At 44.6% G+C, this 17,732-nt stretch overlaps 1 protein-coding gene across 1 annotated transcript in view; it reads left to right on the top strand.

Annotated features, from left to right (window-relative positions):
* LOC118524161 (thiamine transporter 2-like) overlaps window positions 1-15,743 on the top strand; it is a 46,020-nt gene extending 30,277 nt beyond the window's left edge. The window contains exon 6 of the mRNA XM_078071408.1: window positions 14,769-15,743. Coding sequence (XP_077927534.1) covers window positions 14,769-14,930 — 162 coding nt within the window. The 3' untranslated portion in view covers window positions 14,931-15,743. The remainder of the gene's footprint in view (window positions 1-14,768) is intronic.
* The last annotated feature ends 1,989 nt before the right edge of the window (window positions 15,744-17,732 follow it).

Genomic DNA, 17,732 nt, shown 5'->3' with positions numbered 1-17,732 from the left:
CAGCCACACGAGCCACAGGAGCCACAGGAGTGGCGGCAGCAGCAGACCACGGGGACAGTGCAGCAGCACCCACAGCAGCCGGTGCAGCAGGGACAGCAGTTGACCCGGTAGCACCTGCAGGTGGTGCAGCCGCCGCCGCAGCCGCAGCCGTAGCCACCGCCACAGCCACCGCCACAGCCACCACAACTTCCGCAGCCACAGCAGCCCATGGTGTCAGGAGAGAGGACTCAGGAGGGAGTAGCGAGGAGGGAGACTCGGGAGGCGAGGGAGGTCTGGTGCCGCCGTCTGCGGGGGGAGCCCCTTATGTACCATCTTGAGGAGGACGGTGATGGAGTGAGTGACCCAGGACACATGACCCCAGCGCTTCCTCATTGTTGCCAATGCAGTTTCCACAAGAAGCTCATCTGGGGCTCTTCCTTGTTTACATTCTTATCGATGATATTTGACCCAGTACATTTGCTAATTTTAGCTCTTCCTCTTAAAGTCATCTTAGAGGCAAACTATGAGATGCCAAGATTTTGGAGGGGGTCTTCATTTCCATAGAAACACAGAAGAATCTCTGAGATTTAGAGCTAAGGAAGCACTTGACTACTGCCCGCTCCTTTTCCGCCTCTCCTCAGTGGTTTTCTCTGCATACATTCAGCTGAAACTATCCTGCTCTAACAGAAACTTCTGAGAGGTAGAGTCAATATGAATAACCAAATTGAACAAGCCATTTCTTTCCAATTTTTTTTTTCACATCTATTACTGTCATGTACCTTGCACCTCGTTAAATGGGCCATTTTAGTTCTTCTGAGGTTACATGTTCACAGCTGTATTTCCGAAGAGATGTGGACTATTTTTAAACTAAATGACCCTCTTTTCTTCCTCGACCATATGCATTTCCCAGATTCCTTCCTCCAATTTAGAATCTCCTCCACACTCCACATGCACAGACAGCCAAATCGTGCTCCATCCTATTCCCACGGCTGTCCTGAGGCACCTGCCATGTCCCAGGCCCCAGGCTGAAGGCATAATCTCCCCAGCCCAATCACCAACCCCACCAAAAAAGCTACATTCTTCCACTGCACCTTCTCCATCCAGCTGCCGATCCATTAAAAAATCAGCTTGGAATTCCCCTTGTTTCTCTTAGCTCCATAATTGGTCTTCCACTGAATTCTGCAATTGTGCCTCCTTAAAAACTCTCAAACCTATTCTCATATCTCTTGTCCCACTGCACTCCCCATCCCAGCCCAAGCACCCCCAGGTGGTTGAAATCCACGCTTTGGTCCACATACCACAAAAATAGTTTGGGATCATGAATAACAATGCCAACATGCCTCTGGAGACCTTACAGCATTTCCTCTCACTCAGATTCCTAAAGAACAATCTCACCAGATTGGGAAAATAGACTCCGGGCAGCAAGCCAGTTACAAATTGTAGTTTGGGGAATCTGTTGGCCACCAAAGATCTCCACGAAGGTCCTCAGAACTCCCTGACAGGCCAGAGGCCTCCTCCAACAGCACACGTGATGAAGAACTCACTTGTGCTCTTGTTTTTCTTGTCTTATGTTTTTACAGCCTCCTTGTTGGTCACTAGCCCTCAAATCCCACCCAGACCACAGCTGCACACTTCACCACATTTCACACTCTTTCTCTCCCCACATTGGGCCCCTCCTTGCATCTCTGGCCTGTGCGCCTGCACCCCTCAAGGTTCCCACCCTGCTTTCAAAATCACCTCGGTCAGACTACTTAGCCAAGGGGTGTTTCTCTCAGACGTCAACTGATACTATCTACTCAAAGACAAAAATTAATTCCTCATCCAAAGCAAAATATACCAAGGATTGCATCATTAAAATGAGGACTCCTAAGAGGATTTATTTCCGTTTTAAAATAGTCATTAGAACCTGGGTGTGAGAAAGAAAAATGGTATGCTTCACATGTAGAGGTAGGGAGTAAAAGTTTCCAACTCCGGGGCGTCTGGGTGGCTCAGTCGTTAAGCGTCTGCCTTCGGCTCAGGTCATGATCCCAGGGTCCTGGGATTGAGCCCCGCATCAGGCTTCCTGCTCGGCGGGAAGCCCGCTTCTCCCTCTCCCACTCCCCCTGCTTGTGTTCCTTCTCTCGCTGTATCTCTCTCTGTCAAATAAATAAATAAAATCTTAAAAAAAAAAAAAAGTTTCCAACTCCAAAAGTTTCCACTGGTCAACAAATGCAATGATGGCATCTGGCCTTTCACCTCCCCAGCTCCCTGTGTTACTTCCTATCGCAAGCTCTTTGAGGTCAGGGACTGTGAGAGCTCACAGATCACCTGGCCCAGGCTGTGGTCTGCAAGCCCCAGGACACAGGCATCGTGGGCAGATGGAGATTCTGCCCATTCCTGTTGATAGCCTCACCACGCTCCCGCTTCCCAGAATGATTCCCTAGAACTTTCAGTCTTTTTCAGAGTTAAGCCGGAATATAGGTTTTATTTAAACGATAAACTAAACATGTGATGACGACAAAGACATTTAAAAGGGAAGCAAATAAGAGATGATGTGATTCTTCCCTCTAAATAGAGCCGAAGAGCAACAAGGAAGTGGTCACGTGTCTTCCCACTTTCCCCGCAGGGTTGGTACATAAGGGGCTCTCCCCGCGGACAGCGGCACCAGACCTCCCTCGCCTCCCGAGTCTCCCTCCTCGTTACTCCCTCCTGAGTCCTCTCTCCTGACACCATGGGCTGCTGTGGCTGTGGAAGTTGTGGTGGCTACGGAAGTTGTGGCGGCTGCGGCGGCGGCTGCGGCGGATGCACCACCTGCAGGTGCTACCGGGTGGGCTGTTGCTCGGCCTGCTGCCCCTGCTGCTGCGGCTGCTGTGGGGGCTGCTGCAGTACCCCCGTGGTCTGCTGCTACCGCCGCTCCTGTGGCTCCTGTGGCTCGTGTGGCTGCGGCCCGCATGGCTGCGGCGGTGGGAAGGGCTGTTGCCAGCAGAAGAGCTGTTGCCAGCACAAGAGCTGTTGCAAGAAGCAATGTTGCTGCTAGGCGGCCGGCCAGCCTCTGGGCAGGTGCTGCAGGTAGCCATGCTGTAGGTAAGACCTCCCCCTCCCTTTCTGTCGGCTCCTTTGACTTTTAAGTCACAAGCATGACCTGAGCCTTGTCACCAACCCATAGGAATCCCACATTTCTGTGGTTTCTGTCATCCGGTCTGCATTTAATAAACACCAACCAAAGTAACAAATGGGCAGTCTCCTCTGTCAATTACCGTTCATATCTTGCCCTTGACAAAAATGAATCAAGACAACTAATATTTTACCTTCTTGAAGTGCTTTTAACTTTGTGTTTATTTATGTCTTGTTTTTACCACTGCATTGCCATCTCTGTAAATGCAAAGCAACCGTTTTCTTAATAAATTATACTAAATCAACCTCAAAGACCCATTTCTTTTTTTCTTGCCAGTTTCTAAACTATCTATCCCTCAGGAACAATGCATTTCCATTGTTTGAATTTCAACTATGCAGATAGTATATACGTGAAGACGGCAATGAATCAAAAGCTAGATAAATTGTTTGCAATCAATACAGATGGATTAGTAAATGGTTAATCCACTGTGGGTCTATCAAGAAGCAAAGAACTCAGGGGCACATCCTCTCTCTTAGCAGATGAATGTCATAAACTAAACTCTTCCCAAATCTCTCCCTTGATAGAGTCTTAGCAACAGAAGTCTGAGTGCGTGAATATTCATACAGATCCTGCATAATCATCTGATCACATCATGGTCACTTTTGAGGCTTATCGTGTATAAGGGTCACTTATTGTCTACTCCTAGGGTCTTTTTCTACTGCATGTTGATCCTGATTGTCATGGCCTCATTGCTGAGAATTACTCCAAAAGGCAACGGAAATGGAAGCCCAGAGTCTCTCACATCTCTTTGCCCATTAGCTCTATAGTCCATGAGTGCTTTCCATTCAGCCGTCACCTCACTAAGCATCCATACCCTCCCATGCAACTCTCCCAGAAGTTCTGCTGGAGCCCTGGTAGGGGCCACAGAAGTCTGTCTGTCAACCACTAAAAACTGCAAAATAGGCTTTCGGATGTAGTGTCAGAAGATGAGCATTAGATTCAAAATAATCAAACTGGGCAACTTTCATACCACCCCCTCAACATTGTCTGAAGGAGTCCACACCACACACACAGTAAAATGTGTTCCCAAACACCCCTTCTGTTAATTTCCCATAGTGCTCCCTCTCTTTTCTGTGTAGCTTCCAGATTCTTGATCCATCATGGTTGGTTTAGCAGTGAGCTGAGAGAGAAAGGAGACAGGGGTCTTCCAGCTGGGTCTGGTGGTGAAGCTGGGACTGAGAGAAGCCAAGCCCTTGTGATCTGTCTCCAGAAGAAGGACATTCTTGCTCCAACACCACAAGTCTATATGGGGTATTTCCTTGTCACTCTAAGCAGAGCCTGACAAACACAGATGCTTACATAGGTTGAAGTGACCAAATGCAATGAAATTACCAAAGGAAATATGAATTGAGTAGCCATGTCAAGTAAAATCCCCAAAGGGAGCCCCTGAAAAGATAGTCTTCCTTCCCCTTTGAAATTCATAAGATAAGGTTTGAGGAGGGGGTCTGAGATGAGCTTCCTCAAATTCTAAGTTGACACCTACCCATCTCTGTTTCTGTTTCCTTGTCCATGTCCAAGGGTCCTGAGCCTCTAGTGCCCTCTGGCTACTCAGCAGCTCTTAGTTATTCTCAGCCTCTAGGATGGGCTCCATTTTCTGACTCACACTTCTGCCAGCCTCCACATTTAGAACCACCTCCTAGGGGCGCCTGGGTGGTTCAGTCGGTTTAGCATCTGCCTTCGGCTCAGGTCATGATTCTGGAGTCCCAGGATCAAGCCCTGCATTGGGCTCCCTGCTCAGAGGGGAGTCTGCTTCTCCCTCTCTCTCTGCTCCTCCCCCCACTTGAGCTCTGTCTCTCTCTCTCTCAAATAAATAAATAAATAAATAAATAAAATCTTTAAAAAAGAGAGAGAGAGCCACCTCCTATCACATAGCTATTCTCAGCAGGGAGAGTCCTATCCATCTATCTTACCTAGCTTTTCTTCATGAGGACTCCTTGAGGCAGTTTTCCCACAAAGTAAGGTTGATAGGCAGAATTCTGGGACACATGGCCCTCCTAGCATTGAAGATGTAACACTTCTTAGGCCCCTGCTTTCTCCATCCTGCTCACAAGAAATGTGAGCTTGTTTTCAGGCAGTAGAGGTAGAAGATGGGGGCTGTCAGGATTGGCTGAGTTGTTGTTACTCAGTACTGACATCAATTGGTGAAAGAAGGACTCAGGCAGCAGGGTGAACCAGTGAGAGTTATTGCCAAACATTGTGCCGGGTCCTATGAGGGACACTGAGACACAATTTCTTTGTTAGGTGACAATTTGATATAGAAAAGAAAGTAAGTGTATATCTGTAATGGCTACTGACAAAAAAAAAAGCAAAAAGGCCATATTATATTAAACATAGGTCACTAGCTAAACTACATAAACGAAGGACAAAGCATAAGACTTTTCTATGTTTTGTTACTCTTTTGCTAGGGGCTGAACTGCATCTCTCCAAAATCCATATGTTGAAGTCCTAACTCCCAGTAACTCAGAATGGACTATATTTAGAGATAGGCTCTTTAAATAGGTAATTAAGTTAAAGGTCCTTAAGTTGGGTCCTAAACAAATATGACTGGTGTTCTTATAAGAAGAGAAAATTAGGACACAAATGTGCACAGAAGGAAGACCATGCGAAGACAGAGCAAGAAGGCAGCCATCTTCAAGCCAAAGAAAAAGGCTGCAAACCAAACCTGCTGCCATTTTCATCTTGGACTTTGAGCCAAGGAGCTTGGGCTTAATCTTGGACTTCCAGCCTCCAGAATTGTGAGAAAATAAATTCCTATTGGTTAAGCCACCCGGTCTACGGTACTTCATTATGGCAGCCCTGGCAAACCAATACACTCTTTGGGGCAAGCCTGATGAGTACCAACAATACATGTGTTTGTGGGGATCCTGAGCCACAAGCTTAAAGAGATGCTGTGGCTTAGATGAATCTGTGTGACACGTCATCCCTGATGCTTCAATGAAAGAAACGTGCATGGGCACCTGGGTGGCTCAGTTGGTTAAGTGTCTGCCTTTGGCTCAGGTCATGATCCCAGGGTCCTAGGATCGAGTCCCTCATTGGGCTTCCTGATCAGTGGGGAGTCTGCTTCCTCCTCTGCCCCTCCTTCCTGCTCGTGCCCTCTCTCTCTCTCTTGCAAAAATAAATAATATCTTGAAAGAAAGAAAAAGAAAGAAAGAAGAAGAAAGAAGAAAGAAAGAGTGAGAGAAAGAAAGAAGAAAGAAAGAAAGAGAGAGGGAAAGAAAGAAAGAAAGAAAGAAAGAAAGAAAGAAAAAGAAAGAAAGATGCTGCTGTTGTATCCACAACGTGGCACATGTACACAGTGTGGTCCCTGGTTTTCCTTGACACACTCAGCTCTCTCTTCTTCCTCCTGAGCATGGTCTACACTAATTCCCACCTACATGAAGCTATCACAAAATTCACAAGGAAATCAGACAGGATCCACGTATGGGGGCTTGGTGACAGGGGCTGAAAAGCACGGGAAGGGTACTCTGCATGCACACATCCTGCGTCTCACCTCAGTCCTTGAATGTTCCTCTCTGTAATCTAATTGCAAAATATGGGTCTTCATTTAGGTTATCTGAATAATTGGGAAATTTATAGGCAGGGCCTATAAGGATTTGAAAACAAAGTGAGAAAAATATCAGATTGAAAAATGAAAATATTTGCTGAGCTCAATTGAACTACAGAAATATTTTCCTTAAATTGTGATCCATCTTTTTGTTTTCAGTACTTAGTCCATCTGAGAAACATGTGCCTTGTGGCAAAAGATGAGGAAAGTTAATGCAGGGCAACAATTGATGATCTTCATATTGCAGTGACAATAACCTCTGCCACTCTCTGGCTCTGGTCCAAAATAGACCAAAAGTGTCAGAGAGAACATACACCAAAGAGTCCACAGGGAACAAGAAAGCCATGAGATTTCAGGGCTATGAAGCCACTCTGGATGTTTTCAAGAACTCTCTCCCCACCTCTGATGGAAACAACTGCAGCAAGCATCACACTTGGCCTTGGATTACAATTCTTTGTACACAACCCACCCCACCCAAAGACACTCTAAGACAGGATCTACTCCATCTTTGAACTGGCTTCAGCACTTTAGACCTGTCTTTATATCTTGGGATTTCTCAGAGAACATTTGTCAACAGAAAGTCGACTCTTCCGAAATATTTAAATCCTTCTAAGTACGCCTCATGATCTGAATCATAAAATGTCATTTGTATTTCAATTTGTATCTTCCAAGTGAATGATGGCTATGGAGGATTAACTGAACTCTGGTTTCCGCTAGGTGTAAAGGAAACAGATCTTGCTCATAAAACTGTTTTCCTATCAAGAATAGACTGCCACAGTCTGGCAAAAGGACACACATTCAATGACCACTCAGAGCCCCTCTAAGCTCATGAGTCTAAAAAAAATGGAAATAAAATTTAGAAACATACTTCACAGTTTAAGTTATTAAGTAAGATCCGAGGGGCACCTGGGTGGCTCAGTCAGTTAAACATCTGACTGTTGGCTCACAGTCAGTTAAACATCTGACTGTTGACTCAGTCAACATGACTCAGGTCATGATCTCAGGGTCATGAGACCAAGCCCCATATCAGGCTCCAGGCTCAGCATGGAGTCTGCTTGTGATTCTCTCCCTCTCCTTCTGCCCCTCCCCCCTTTAAAAAAAGAAAAAAAATATTTGAAATGAAGTCAAAAGAAAGCTTGAGCCTCAACAACACCCCAATTGAGGTTAAATTAATATAGACAGAAGAGAATGAAGATAAATCCCATGTCCATCAATGCCGACCCACTTAGCACAACCTGGTGGCATTACTTTTTGTATTTAGGGAGCTAGAAAGCTAAACTAATAATACCAAAAGTCTAAATGTGCACTGCTGGCTGAGTTTAGAGGGGAAAAAAATGAAAGGGCCTGCACGGCAGGGGTAGGACTCCGCCCTTGACACAAAGAGTAAATGGCCCCAACAGATGGGAATCTGAAGCAAATGTAGCCGTCCATATTTTGGTAGCAGGTATATTTCTGAAAATTTGTTTGAATTGTTTCTTTGTGAATAAAACAGGATTTTTTATGAATTAGGGAGACTTGTTTCTCTATAACTGAAACTGTCATTTCAAAATAGAATTCAAAATGTAGGTAAATCATTCTTTCAAGTGTCCCGTTGGTGTTGGTACCTGGAATGCATGGACAGCAGGGGCAAGAAAGCTACTCCCATGGTCCTTGCCTTGCTCTGCTATCATTGCCCATCTTCCAAGGGATGTTTAAGTGAGAGTAAGATGTTCCAGGAGGTTGGGCGCCTGGGTGGCTCAGTTGGTTAAGCGACTGCCTTCGGCTCAGGTCATGATCCCGGAGTCCCGGGATCGAGTCCCGCATCAGGCTCCCTGCTCAGCAGGGAGTCTGCTTCTCCCTCTGACCCTCCTCCCTCTCATGCTCTCTGTCTCTCATTCTCTCTCTCTCAAATAAATAAATAAAATCTTTAAAAAAAAAAAAAAAAAAAGATGTTCCAGGAGGTGGGATATGGTAAAATCAAAATAAAGGCAAAGAGAAACATTTAATGATAAAAGTTTTTATTTTACTAGAAAATTTAGAAAAGAGCTATTGACAAATAGGGATGCAAGATGAAAAAGGAGCAGACATAAAAGCACACACACGGGAAGGAAATAATCACATACATCTAAGGAATAACAACGTGACCCTGCCTGATGGAGCGCATGATGTCAGCTCTTCTTTCCGAGTTTTCATGTCCTTGTTTTTGCTGTTTCCTATTTGATTGGAAACTTTCAGTTAGGAAAACTAGGAACACCCAAAGCAGAAAAAAGAGGAAACTAAATCCAGGAGCAAAGTCAGCCCCAGAGGGTAAGTCTCAGAATACCAGAGGACACAGGTGGAACAGGTGAATGGAGGGGAGGAAATCCCCAGTAGCTCCTGTGCAGGGGCCGAGCCGCCGGCCGCCTAGCAGCAACATTGCTTCTTGCAACAGCTCTTGTGCTGGCAACAGCTCTTGTGCTGGCAACAGCCCTTCCCATGCGAGCCGCAGCCACACGAGCCACAGGAGCCACAGGAGCGGCGGCAGCAGCAGACCACGGGGGTACTGCAGCAGCCCCCACAGCAGCCGCAGCAGCAGGGGCAGCAGGCCGAGCAACAGCCCACCCGGTAGCACCTGCAGGTGGTGCATCCGCCGCAGCCGCCGCCGCAGCCGCCGCAGCCACCACAACTTCCGCAGCCACAGCAGCCCATGGTGTCAGGAGAGAGGACTCAGGAGGGAGTAACGAGGAGGGAGACTCGGGAGGCGAGGGAGGTCTGGTGCCGCTGTCCGCGGGGGGAGCCCCTTATGTACCAACCCTGCGGGGACAGCACTGACCCAGGACTCGAGGCCACTTCCCTGTCGTTGTTGATACAAACATCCACAGCTGAATCTCACATGGCCTTTTGTGCACTTCCTCAGTGGGTCCTTTGACTTGTAAACTTTGCTAAATTTATCTTTTACTTGTCTTTTTAAGGTCATTTTAAAAATAGGACAGGAAGTAACTATGAAATCCCATTTTTGTTTGTTTGTTTTCGGGAGGGGGCGGGGTTGGAGGTTTTTTGGTAGACGTCTGAATGGGTCAGAATTTCCCTAGGGTACTTTTACATTTCTTGGTCGTATCAGCCCAGGACGAGATATTTTCATTCCTACACCATTTATAAGCATTTACTAAGTGGTGAAGCATCCCTTTAGGCAGAAGAGAAGATTTTGAGAATCACAGGGAAAGGTGATCCCGGGTCACACTGTTTCATTGTCCCAAGGCAGAGTTCCTTGGGTGTTTCTTCATCCTGTAACATCAGGTAGGAGGAGACTGATTCAGAGGAGAAGGGACCCAGCGCTTTCAGGGGTTATTACAGAGTGCCCTTAGCACTCTGCCAGAAGATAGAAGCGCATCCTGAGCACGACATTCTCAAGCCATGTGCCAAACTCGAGGAGCCTTCTGCTATCATCAGCCTGTTTAAAAAGAAAGACAAACCTAGGGCGCCTGGGTGGCTCAGTCAGTTAAGCACCTGCCTTTGGCTCAGGTCATGATCCTGGGGTCGTGGGATTGAGCCCCACGTCAGGCTCCCTGCTCAGCTTCTCCCTCTCCTTCTGCCCCTTCCCCCCACTCTTGCTCTTGCTCTTTCTCTCTCTCTCAAATAAATAAAATCTTAAAAAAGAAAAAGAAAGACAAACCTAAAGGCATATTTCCAGCAGTTGCTCAATCCCTAGTGATCATGGACCAGTCCGCCATGGAATGCTTACTTGAAATGTTTGCTTCTAATTAGTCATTCTTATTCAGATCACTCTTTCCTGTTAAGGGTAAATAGGGAAGGCAATCAGTGCAGTCTGCCGGTCAGGTTCTACTGACTGTTGTAGAATATGAACGTGCTCTTTTTTTTTTTTTTTTTTTTAAGATTTTATTTATTTATTTGAGAGAGAGAGAACACATGAGAGGGGATAGGGTCAGAGGACGAAGCAGACTCCCTGCCGAGCAGGGAGCCCGATGCGGGACTCGATCCCGGGACTCCAGGATCATGACCTGAGCCGAAGGCAGTCGCTTAACCAACTGAGCCACCCAGGCGCCCGAATATGAACGTGCTCTTATTGGCCATCCTAGGACAGTCTAAGTGGCACAGAAATGAGGCAAGCCCAGGTGTCCTGTCAGCCCCCTGCGTGACCCTGAGTTGAAGGAGTTTGGAATAATGTTATAATCCAGGTCTTTAACACAGGGCTCTCTTCTTGTTACTCTTTAGTTAGTTTTTTTTTTTTTTTAAAGATTTGTTTATTTGAGAGAGCGAGAATGAGAGAGAGAGAGAGAGTACATGAGAGGGGGGGAGGGTTAGAGGGAGAAGCAGGCTCCTCGCCAAGCAGGGAGCCCGATGCAGGACTAGATCCAGGGACTCCAAGATCATGACCTGAGCTGAAGGCAGTCGCTTAACCAACTGAGCCACCCAGGTGCCCTTTAGTTACTGTTAAAGAAGTCTTAAAATTTAACCAAGGAAGACCTGTACTCTGAAAACTATAAAACTTTGGTGAAAGAAATTGAAGATGACACAAGCAAATGGAAAGATAGTCCATGTTCAGAATTGGAAGAGCCAACATTGTTAAAATGTTCATACTACCCAAAGCAATCAACAGATTCAGTGCAATCCCTATCAAAATACCAACAGCATTTTTCACAGAACTAGAACAAATAATCCTAAAATTTCTACAGAACCACAAAAGACTCTGAATAGCCAAAGCAATCTTGGAAAAAAAAGAGCAAAACTTGATGTATCACAATCCCAGATTTCAAGATATACTACAAAGCTGTGGAAATCAAAACAGTATGGGACTGACACAAAAACAAACATGTAGATCAATAGAACAGAATAGAGAATCCAGAAATAAACCCATGCTTTTATGGCCGGTTAGTCTATAATAAAAGAGGCAAGAATATGCAATTTGAAAAAGACATTATCCTCAACAAAAAGTGTTGGGAAAACTGGACAGTTACATGCAAAAGAATGAAATCGGACCACTTTCTATACCATACACAAAAGTAAACTCAAAATGAATTAAAGACCTAAATGTCAGACCTGAAACCATAAAAGTCCTAGAAAAAAACATAGGCACTAATCTCTTTGCTATCAGCCATAGAAATATTTTTCCAGATATTTCTCTTTTGGCAAAGGAAACAAAAGCAAAATTAAACTATTGGGACTAGAGTAAAATAAAATCTTTTGCACAGCAAAAGAAACGATCAACAAAACAAAAAGACAACCTACTGAATGGGAGAAGGTATTTGCAAATGATGTATCCAATAAGGTGTTAATGTCCAAAATATATAAAGAATTTATACAACTCAATACCCAAAAAAACAAATAATCCAGTTAGAAAACGGGCAGAGAACATGAATAGACGATTTTCCAAAGAAGACATACAGATGGCCAACAGACACATGCAAAGATGCTCAACATCACTCATCATCAGAGAAATGCAAATAAAACTACAATGAGGTACCACCTCATACCTGGAAGAATGGCTAAAATCAAAACCACAAGAAACAATAAGTGTTGACAAGGATGTGGAGAAAAAGGAATCCTCGTGCACTGTTGATGGGAATGCAAGCTGATGCAGCCACTGTGGAAAACAGTATGGACACTCCTTAAAAAATTAAAAATAGAATTGCCATATGATTCCGTAATTCCACTACTCGGTATTTACCCAAGTAGTTACAAAAACACTAATTTAAAAAGATATGTGCACCCCTATGTTTATCGCAGCATTATTTATAATAGCCAAGATAATGAAGTAGCCCAAGTGTCCATCAATAGAATGGATAAAGAAGATGTGGTATGTACATACAATAGAATATTACTCAGCCATAAAAAAGAATGAAATCTTTTGCAACAACATGGATGGATCTAGAGGGGATAAGGCTAAGTGAAATAAGTCAGTCAGAGAAAGACAAATACCGTATGATTTCACTCACCTGTGGAGTTGAAGAAACAAAGCAAACAAACAAATGAAAAAAGAGACAAACAAAAAAACGGACTCTTAAATACAGAGAACAAACTGATGGTTAGCAGAGGGGAGGTGAGTGGGGGGATGGGGAAATAGGTGATGGGGGTTAAGAGTACACTCATCAGTATGAGCACTGGGTAATGTATGGAATTGTTGAATCACTATACCATACACCTGAAACTAATATAACACTGTATGTTATAGTTGGATTAAAAAAAAAAATGTCTTAAAGATGACTTCTTTGTGAATGCAACTATGTCCCACTTTTCAGAGCAGAAAGATAATGGAGGGACACCTGGGTGGCTCAGTCAGTTAAGTGCCTGCCTTCAGCTCAGGTCATGACCCCAGAGTCCTGGGATCGAGTCCTGCATCAGGCTCCCTGTTCAGTGGGTAGTCTGCTTCTCCCTCTCCCTCTGCTTCTCCCCTCTACTCACGCTCTCTCCCCCTCTCTCACTCACTCACTCTCTCTCTCAAATAAATAAATAAAATCTTTTAAAAAAGAGAGAGAAAAAGAAAGATAATGGAGTGGTTTGGCGCTGTGGCTTGGTTGTATAGACCTCTAAATCATGCCCACACCTACCTGACTTCAGTCACCACAGTTCTAGGAAAAACTCTGTATAAAATAGCCAATTCACTTCTGGTTGATACTTTTTTTGTTGTAATGTGTTCATGTCCTGTGAATTTTTGGTAGCTCTTCTTTCTTGTGCCAGAGTCAAGACAGAACAACAAAAGTGTTTAAATAACTGTCCTGGGAAATAACAATGAGCAAGCATTGCTTCCATGCCTTCAGCTCATACACATTTCTTCCCAATTCTCTAACCTTCAAGATTCCTCTGTTGTTGCTTAAAAGGGCTCATGAACTTGTGCTTTAAAGCATATTAATATTTTCCATCATATCAACTTGTGGGGAGCAGGATATACAATTTAATAAATAGTTGTTGAATTATCCTTGTCTTATGAGGAGGTAACTCTGAGGACACTGTGAGGACATCACGAGATGAATCCACAGGCTGTCAGTCTGGTGAGAAATGCATGCAAAAAAAAAAAAAAAGAATTCCAGTACATGGCACCAGAACCAGAATAACCTGATCAACTGACTTTCTTAGAGATATGAGAAAGAAGTTGATTCTGAGTTTATATGGGAGAAGGGGAATTGGGAAAACTGTGACAGGGACCATCTACATAGGAAGGGCTTTCTTCCCATATAAGAGCCTCAGTAAGGATTGGAGATGAGAACAGGTGAGGGGCGATCCAGGCAGCACCCCCCATAGGCCTGCAGCTGGCACCTGCGGGATGGGACCCAGGGGAAGGCCTGGGAACACAGGTAGAGTTAAGGGTAGAAATCCTTGGGCATAGGTATCCCCGCTTTTTGAAAGTTCCTGTTAGGTTACTTTGCTTTTACAAAGACTTACATTAGTACCTGTTTTTGCTGATGGAAAGAAATCTGAAGAGAATTTTTCACTTGTATGATAAAAGCCACAATATAGAGCTGCACTGCTCCTTCCCTGGGAACCACCCTCAGCATCCCTGCATCCGGCCACCAGGGCTTCGAACTGTGTCTGTGAGCATCTGTGCTTTCTCTCCATTGATTGTGTGCATCTGTTAGCAAGATGTGTCCTAAGGTTGCAGAAAAGCCTGAGAGGTCTGGGAACACTCAAAAATTTTTCCATGTAAATTAATGGTAATTGCTTCTTCAGCTTTACGCCACTTTGGTTTATGAAAGTGTTCCTAGGAACACTCTACTTCTGGCCAGATAGCAAGGGAAAGCTGCTCCAGAAGCACTGGGTGTATGGCATCCGTGGGACCTGGGATTCGTGTTTCTGGAAGGTGACTGACCACAGAACCAGGACTCGGGAAGGTGAGACCCCAAAAGCAGGGACCAGTTAAAAGGCTTTTGCAAAGTGATGGCTGGACAACCTCAGTGGGCTAGAGAGGGGGGCAAAGAGGGAAGGAACAAGTGGTAAGCAGGGCATAGAACAATCCCCAGGGGACCCCATCGTAATAGAGAAAATAGCATCACATTAACAGTAACAGTGTTTTACTACATCGGCTACGTAGTCCCTTAGTAAGTGGTCAGTAAATATTGTTGAATGTGTCTATCAATTAACTGATTAACTGAATTTTGCTGGTCATTGTGTGCTGTGTAGGTCTTCTCACCCTCTTCAGAGTCCTCCTGCCCCAACAACCATGATCCTGGGGGTCCTCGCGAGGTGTCAGCGTGCTCAGGAACGGAGCACACTCAGCGGCTCTGCGGAGTGTCCTGTTCTCCCCTGGCCGGTTCCCCAGGGCGGGCGGTGATACAACTCTGAGGTCTTGCAAGCAGGAAAAGCCACGATGGTACATGGTGTCTGCCACCAGTTGCAGGGACTGCCTAAGGGTTGCAGGTCCCAAAGCCAAAGCCACACCATGATTGAGCCCACACTGTCACCAGCCACCACCCTGTGCTGTGGCTGCTACCAGTGCCGACCTTCCCCGCCACGTCTGCACTCACATCATCCTGCCCTGATGTCTCAGCTGCCATGGAAAGAATGTCCTCCCCCACCTGGTACCATGCCCCGGACTCTCCATGTCTCACTGGGAATGTTTCTCATTGCCTTTTTTCCACATGCCTCAGGCCCAAGTCCACAGGGACATCCAATTGCTCTTGGTCCATGACATTAATCACTCAAAAGACCTCTAGTAATTGGGTCATCGTCATAGAACTGAACACCATTGCCTGACTCTTTTCCCTTAAAATGACTCTGTTTGCTTTTGTTTCCGTTAACATGCCCCTCAGTCTTCATTCCAAGACGCCCCTGGCAGGCCCACTTCACCATTTCTGGAGACCTAACCAGACACGTCAGAATCTCCAGACCAGTCGAGTTGAAGTTCAGATGGGACAGTCACTGCCTAAGTGCACATGACATCATGGATGTGGAATTGATAAATATTTGTGGTTATCCATACGGCTTTCCAACTACTTTTTCTAGCTGAATAACCTAGTCAACTTTACCCTTTTTCCCTACATACTTGCTATTGCCCCCTGTTTTTGTACCAATCCTCCCTACAATTAGGTCAAAATGTAAATTTCTGCATATATTACATGTACTAAAAGTGTATTTGTGGAATATCAAAGTGAAAAAGTATACAGAAATTCTTCACTGGTGCCCCTTGCTCTCCAAGGTCCTTCAAACCAGATATTCAAATAACGAATAAGATATTAACAGAATCATGGTAAAGTTGAAATCGTCATTCAGAGGCTCTGCTCTTAATTGAACTAGTATGGAACGGATTAGCAACAGCTAAAGTAACTTATTGTCCTTAAAGGAAATCGGATTATTTGTTTTTATCTGAATATTTAACTGTGTTTCCCTTATTTTCTGTTAGTGAAAGGATGGGAGAACCCTTACATTTTTTTCTTTTCTTTTCTTTTTTTTTTTTTTAGAGGGGGCTTTTGGGAGGAGGGGCAGAGGGAGAGGGAGAGAGAGTATCCTAAGCAGGCTCCACACCCAGTGCAGAGCCTGACATGGGGCTCGATCTCACGACCCTGAAATAATGACCTGAGCCAAAATCAGGAGTCAGATGCTTAACCAACTAAGCCACCCAGGTGCCACAAGAACCCTTATATTTTTAAAAAGTAGTCTGTTCCTCTTTCCTTCTTAAATGACAGAAATGTTCTGCACACTAACCGAGAGGAAACAACAGATGTCAGTGGATGTGGCAAAAGCATGTCTTTTAGGGATACTTCACAGAGCCAAAGAGATGATGGAAATGATTGGTTAAACTGGGAAAAGACAGTCAGAGACTAAAGAAATAAGGACTCAGAGCACACCAAGATCACCTGTAGACCCTAAACCATAACATTAATCTAATTAAATATTAATTAACAATGCCTTCCATTGTAAAAGAGTGCGGGAATCCCTATAATCACCCAAAGACCAAACTAGACTCCTACACAGATACCATCTAATGGGTTCTTTGCTTCACTTGAACTTTTACTGAGATTTGAGGAAATAACATTCGACAATGATCAGATCTCATTCAAAGGGTGACTGCCTTCAGATTAACCCCCATATGGGACTGTCAGCTCAGCTCCAACCCGTTGGGATAGACAACAATCCCAACTCCCAACCTGTACAATCAGGTCATTGGAAGCCTTAGAGCATTCAAACATGTGACCCATTAGTTGGTAACACAAATTCCTACCTAAAGCATGGTTCAAATGCATAAGCATGCCAGTTAAAAATAACCAGGTGGGGCTGTTCTAAATAGAGGATACTATTCAGTGCATCTATCAATTAACTTCCTACTTATAGTCCTACTTGGAATGATAAACACTTGAGCAAAGCAAACCACATTAACAAATATTTGTTGAACCCATTTCACATGCCAGGCCACACATGGGTAATGCAAAGAAATGTACTTCTAAGTAATTCCAACTGATCAGAGATATGAGAAGAAATAATTGGGTAAATTAAGGGGAAAAAAGATTTAAATAATAGTCCAATAAAATAAGAGTTGACTCCAAGTGTGGGTTGTTTAAGATTTGCAAGAGTTCCAAGGAGGGGCTAATTAATTCCAATTATGTAGTGAAGATAGGAAAGCTTTATGAAGCAGGCAGAGCTCAAGCTGGGTCTTGAATGGGAAACCAGATGGGAACAGGTAGACAGGAGGAAGGGGGGGGTGGAGTGTGCTGTCTGGGATCATCCCGCTTCCCCCCTCCACCTCCACGGGTATGACTGGATCCTTCTTTATCTCAGTTTCCTGATGAAAGGAATAATACCTCTAGCAGAGGGTTATTGTGGAATGTAAATGTGATAATACATATAAACACTGAAAATAGAGTTTGGGACCTACTCAATAAAAACTGTTGTTAATATTAGGATGGCTTTCCTATTTCCAGTGGTCCCTGGGATCACTGATGCCTAGTCATTGTCTGAGAATAACAATTTGAATATGAATATTATTCCATGTAGAAAATCTATGTTTATATCTGCATAGAAATAACAGTGGTGGGGTGAGTGGGGAATATTTGGATCCACATAATGCTTCTTCCCAGGGCCAGACCTAATGTAGGGTGAATGAAGCACTTGCCTGGGGTGAAAATTTAAGATGGCACCAAAAACTTCAAG

Source organism: Halichoerus grypus, chromosome 4 (assembly GCF_964656455.1).
Source record: "Halichoerus grypus chromosome 4, mHalGry1.hap1.1, whole genome shotgun sequence".
Classification (NCBI taxonomy): Eukaryota; Metazoa; Chordata; class Mammalia; order Carnivora; family Phocidae; genus Halichoerus; species Halichoerus grypus.
Note: the sequence above shows the minus strand (reverse complement) of the source record. Positions and strands in the feature narration are given on the sequence as shown.